We start from the raw sequence: 6,000 nt of genomic DNA, 5'->3' as shown, positions 1-6,000 counted from the left end.
TTAATTTGCATACCACTCCTGATTGGCTGGTGGGCATCACAAAGGTATGGTAAATTAGTATGTTACTCTTTTATTATGTAGATAGGCATAGTCCATGTATATGGACAATAGGGTAGTGAAGACATGGATGGGCAGAGGCTGGGAGAATGGGGGTAAAGGGGAGGAAAAGGAGAGATATCTGTAATATTATCAATAATAAAAAGTTTAATTTAAAAAAGTTAAAAAACAAAAGATTCTCTTTTACAGATGTTCTATATATGAGAATTATATTATTATATAAGAATTGTCATATATTCTATTTATAATATGCCTCTATATATAGAATATATAATAAACCTAATACAACATATATTATATTATGATATATATCTCACTCTGAGTCCTTTTTAGGGTTATAATATTTCTTAAAATATTATAAACAGAATTTAAAAGATAAGGTTGTGTCCAGTAATTATCATGATAAGACCAGCTAATATTCAAGATTTTCTCAAACACAGTAACTGAGTAGAACCAAAAAATTCAGGGAGCTCACTCTGCTATGGTTAGTTTTACACAGGGTTACTTAATCTTGGCACTATTGACATTTGTGTAGGATAATTCTTTGTTGTGGGAGGCTGCCCAATGCATTATAGGGTGTTTAGCAGCATCCCTGGCCTCTGCCCACTAGATGCCAGTAACACCCTTAATCAAAAATAACTCCTGGCATTGCCAAAAGTCCCCTGGGGGCAAAAGTGCTCCTTGGTTAAGGACTATAGTTTTAACAACATGAGAACAAAACAGATACAACTGCCAGCTGTATGATCCCACTGTTGAGTCAACTGTGGTTAAACTAGAGTTACATTTATGTTTTAGTTCAAAATACATTAGGTTAGAACTAAGTTAAATTAATTATACCAGTTTTTGTCTAGAGCAGAGCTATCTGATACAGTAGTTAGCAGCCACATGTTGCTACTGAGCACCTGAAATGTGGCTACTCTAAAGTGAGCTGTGCATTAAGCACACAATATGCACTTGATATGGGGGGGGAAAAAAAGAATGTAAAATATCTCATTTTTTACGATAAATGAACTATTTCGGGTATACTCGCTCATGAAATATATTATTAAAAATAATTTCACCTGCTTGCTTTTACTTTCTTTAATGTGGCTACTAGAAAATTCTAAATTACATATGGCTCATATTATAGAAATTTGAAATAATTTAGTATTATTTTTTAATGAAATAAATTCTTAAGTCTATTAAGTAAGCCAAATAGATCTTGGAAAGCTTTCCACAGCCCTATTGAATCAGCTCACTTTTGAACATCATAACTCTTATCATGCCTAACTGGTTTTTCTGCTTTAAACACATTACTTCTATTCCATTGCTTTATTCTCTATAATTCAATCCGTTCGTTTCTTGCTGCTGATTTATCTTCAGGTTGTTTATCATTCTCCTGAATGTCAGTTTCTTTCATACCCTCAGGTCCTTTCCTAGTGGGATGTTGAGATTCTGCAGCGTCCATCATACGTAGAAAATCGTAAGCAGGAAGAGGAGGTTTCCATTCCTGAGCAGATAAAATTGCTGGAAAAAATATATAATCAAGGGTTAACGATGAACAGATAAAAAAAATCATCACATAAATATACTAAAAAATGGTGGGTGTTTTTTAAAATATATTTTTATTGATTTCAGAGAGGAAAGAACAGGGAGAGATAGAAACATCAATGATGAGAGAGAATCATTAATCTGCTGCCTCTTGCACACCCCTTATTGGGAGTCGAGCCTACAACCCCGGGCACATGCCTTCACTAGAATCAAACCTGGGACTTTTCAGACTGCAGGCTGACGCTCTAGCCACTGAGCCAAACCAGTTAGGGCAAGAAAATGTTTTATTTTTTAAAATATATTTGTAGAAGTGAAAACTTTATCACTTTTACTTACCTAAGCAAAACTATTTATTTTACTACATTATTTAAGAAACTTGATACATTCCTCACTAGTAGCTATTTTTATTGTTTATATTTGTACACTATCATATTGTAAATAAAGTTAGGAAGAAAACAAAAGATCCACCGAAACCGGTTTGGCTCAATGGATAGAGCATCGGCCTGCAGACTGAAAGGTCCCAGGTTCGATTCCGGTCAAGGGCATGTACCTTGGTTGCGGGCACATCCCCAGTAGAGGGTGTGCAAGAGGCAGCTGAATGATGTTTCTCTTTCATCGATGTTTCTAGCTCTCTATCCCTCTCCCTTCCTCTCTGTAAAAAATCAATAAAATATATTAAAAACAAAAGATCCATAATCTCCCTGCCAGCTAATCCTGTTGAAGTTTTAGAAAACAATAATATGTTTATGAGATTACCACATCAATAGGTACAAGTTAAAATAAAAAGGTTTCCTGCCCTCCGCTGCCTTTATCCCAAAGAACTGAAAATGTTTCTTATGAATGATTCAAAAATAAATTTTTGGCACATACATATTTACTTCTTATCTTAGACGAGGATTTCCTAACATTTTAAAGCATTTTCCTCTTTTGAAGCTTTTAACATCCTTTGTACATACTTCATTTTATAAAAATAATTATAGATAGTGATAATTAAAAGTTGTTTTGGAATCAACTATACTACAGATGGATTGAATTAATTCTTAGATGGGCTTCTTATAGTGAATTTTAAGCATCATTTTTAAATTGAATTTATTGGGGTGATATTGGTTAATAAAATTATACAAATTTCAGGTATACAATTCTATAATACATCACATGTATATTGTATTGTGTATTTACCACCCAAGTCAAGTATCCTTCCTTTTAAAGCATTGGTCACTAGAAGAGGAAAACTGATTTGAGCTTGATATCATGATAATATATATGATAAGATATATATGAGATTAATTAGCTAACTTTTCTCCATTTAGTACATAGATCCTACAAAACAATTTTAGAAGTTAGTGGTCCGTTTAAAATACTATTTTGAGAAATGAATTATATAAGGAAATATGCCAAGTAAACCTTTTAAACATAAATTTCAGTGAAAGAATAAAAAAATTAGCAATGTGAAAAAAGTAATGAATGTCCATAAAATATAAACTTAAGCATCTCTCATAAATCAAATAAATATATTTTAAAACTTAAGAAATTCATTTAAATTCTAATTTCCTAAAGTGGACTAAAGTTCAAACAAAAATCTGCACATATAAAGTGTATTTATACTCATTGTTATATAATTGGTTCAATAGGACTTAATTATATAAAATCCTAGTACCTGGAACATCAGCAGGGTATTAAATGTAAGCTATCCCTGTAATTTCAAATTATTGTTGCTAGGTTAGCAGATACAAAAGTGACAAACACATGTAGTAATAGTTTCTTGAATGTAATGAATAGGAGATAACAATAACTATTAGTAGTTTGCCAGATGCAAATAAAGTATCTTTACTAAAGACATTAAAGTGTCTTTAAGAAAAGTTTAACTTAAAGCATAGCACATATTTAGCAGTATTTATTTTTTATTTTTTTAGCAGGATTTTAAAAAGTAAACACTGCAGCCTAGTGGTCTGAGATGAAGACAAAATACCTAAAACCAGGTATCACAATTCTGCTAGTTATTTGCTGAGGGAATACTACAAAGGTCTTAATGTAGTTTTAAAATCAACTGCAAATAAAACTGTACTCTCATTATGTATGGGTAATAGATACATTATTATCAAACTAGTAGTGATAACAATAGCTAGCATCTATTAGTACATACCAGGCATCTTTACAAGAGTTAGGCAAGACCCCCATCTCAAATCCCTCTCTCACAGAGTGGAGATCAGGCCCTGCCAGCACAGAAGACAGAGCCCCATACAGACAAGTACTTCTTTCCTGCTGCAGGAATAACTCAAGAATAGGAACAGTGACAGAAAGAAATCATGGAAACCCCTCAAAGAGTGAGTGGAAAAGGCATTCATCCAAATTGCAATGGAATGCCCGGCTGGAGCGGCTCAGTTGGTTGAGCATTGTCTTGTGCACCAAAAGATTCCTAGTTTGATTCCCAGTCAGGACAACGGAATATTACTCATCCATAAAGAGAAATTAACTATTGACTCATGCCATAACATGAGTGATCCTTAAAGTTTTATGTTAAGTTATTCCATTTGTATGAAACTTCCAGAATAGGAAAATCTATAAAGACAAATTAGTGGTAGTCGGGGGTGGGAGGAGGGAAGAATGGGGAGTGATTGCTTATGGGTATAGGATTTTTTTTAGGGCTATGACAACGATATCGAATTCAACAGAAGTAATAGTTGTACAGCCTTGTGAATATACTAAATACCACTGAACTATAGGTTTTCAAAGGAGGAATTTTATGGTTTGTGAGTTATATCCTATATAATAAAGAGCTAATATGCTAATTAGACCAGACGGTGGAACCACCTTCTGGAACAACCTTCCAAAATGACCAGTGGGCGGGGCTGCAAGGCAGCCAGGACTGCAAGGACCAAGCCCCTTACACGAATTTCATGCATCAGGCCTCTAGTTTCAATTAAAAAATGCCATCTACAGGCGACATACACATAACTGCCTAATTCAACAGAAATGAAGGAGACCACCTGGGAAGAACAGGTGTGCTACAATGACTAATGCTTAAAATAAATTCAAGTACCTAATTAAATATACACAAATATGCATAATGGTATACTCGCACGATGCATGCCAGTTAAGAGATAATATCACACTAAATGCAGTTTGTACACCAGAACTTTGTGTGTGTTTATATACATATATTCACCTACACAGACACACACCTTACTTCAGAATTCTATCATGGAACAGTGTCAAAATATTATTATACTAGAGGCCTGTTGCACGATATTCGTGCAAGAATAGGCCTTCCTTTCCCTGGCTACACTCCCAGCCGCCTGGGAGCCTGCACGTCCCTGCTCCCCGGCCGCCCAGGAGCCAGCATCTCCTCGCTCCCGGGCCACCCTTAGCCGGCAAGTACTCACTTCTGTCTGGAGCACCACTCCAGTATCTCCCTTCACCACCCCCCTTCCCCTTATAGCAGGCTTCACTCCACTCAGTGCCTGCATATGCAAATTAACCTCCATCTTTATTGGGTTAATTTGAATACTCACTCTGATTGGCTGTGGGCGTAGCAGAGTGATGGTTAATTTGCTTATTTCTCTTTTATTAGGTAAGATAGTTTATCTGATACCCAGTAACAAAATACTTGAATAGCACCTCAGGAGACTTTTAATTATATCAAATTTCACACTATTTCTTCAATATACTAAGGATCTAGGTTATTACATATTCTTACTTAAATTATAGCAATAGACCTATTGTTGCCATAATTATATGTAAATTAACATATGCACCGATACCCATGGTTGGTAAATTGCAGCTTGCAAGCCACATGCGGCTCTTTGGCCCTTTGAGTGTGGCTCTTCCACAAAATGCCACAGCCTGGGCGAGTCTATTTTGAAGAAGTGGCATTAGAAGAAGTTTAAGTTTAAAAAATTTGGCTCTGAAAAGAAATTTCAATCGTTGTATTATTGATATTTGGCTCTGTTGACAAGTGAGTTTGCCGACCACTAACCTATACCACAAGTATAAATTCACGTTTTAGAAAAGTAGAAACTGATTTATAACATATCATAAATCCAGTATCATAAATCCTAATCCAAGAACTATTTTCATATGGTTCAAAACGCTGGCTCTGGAATAAAAAAGATCCAGGTTGGAATCCAAGCTTCCTCATTTACTAGTTAATTATATGACTTTTAACTAGTTACTTAACTTTTCTATTGACACTACTACTTTATATGACTCTGTGAGAATTAAATGAGATAATGCATGTGAACAACTCAGCATTGTGCTAGACACCTTGTAAGCATTCCATAAGCGTTAGCTTTTAAATTTAATACATTTATTTTCTATGAGTAATAATACCTATCACATGGGAGACTGTCCCATGCTATCAGCAAATTAATATTTATGATACTTATAAACATTTACAATTCAACTAATCCTAGT

At 34.7% G+C, this 6,000-nt stretch overlaps 1 protein-coding gene across 1 annotated transcript in view; it reads right to left on the bottom strand.

Moving 5' to 3' along the window:
* Positions 1 to 252: 252 nt before the first annotated feature.
* TXNDC16 (thioredoxin domain containing 16) overlaps positions 253 to 6,000 on the bottom strand; it is an 83,904-nt gene continuing 78,156 nt past the window's right edge. The window contains exon 21 of the mRNA XM_084877660.1: positions 253 to 1,563. Coding sequence (XP_084733786.1) covers positions 1,376 to 1,563 — 188 coding nt within the window. The 3' untranslated portion in view covers positions 253 to 1,375. The remainder of the gene's footprint in view (positions 1,564 to 6,000) is intronic.

This window comes from Pipistrellus hanaki, assembly GCF_964339955.1.
Source record: "Pipistrellus hanaki genome assembly, chromosome: 1".
In the NCBI taxonomy this organism is placed as follows: Eukaryota; Metazoa; Chordata; class Mammalia; order Chiroptera; family Vespertilionidae; genus Pipistrellus; species Pipistrellus hanaki.
Note: the sequence above shows the minus strand (reverse complement) of the source record. Positions and strands in the feature narration are given on the sequence as shown.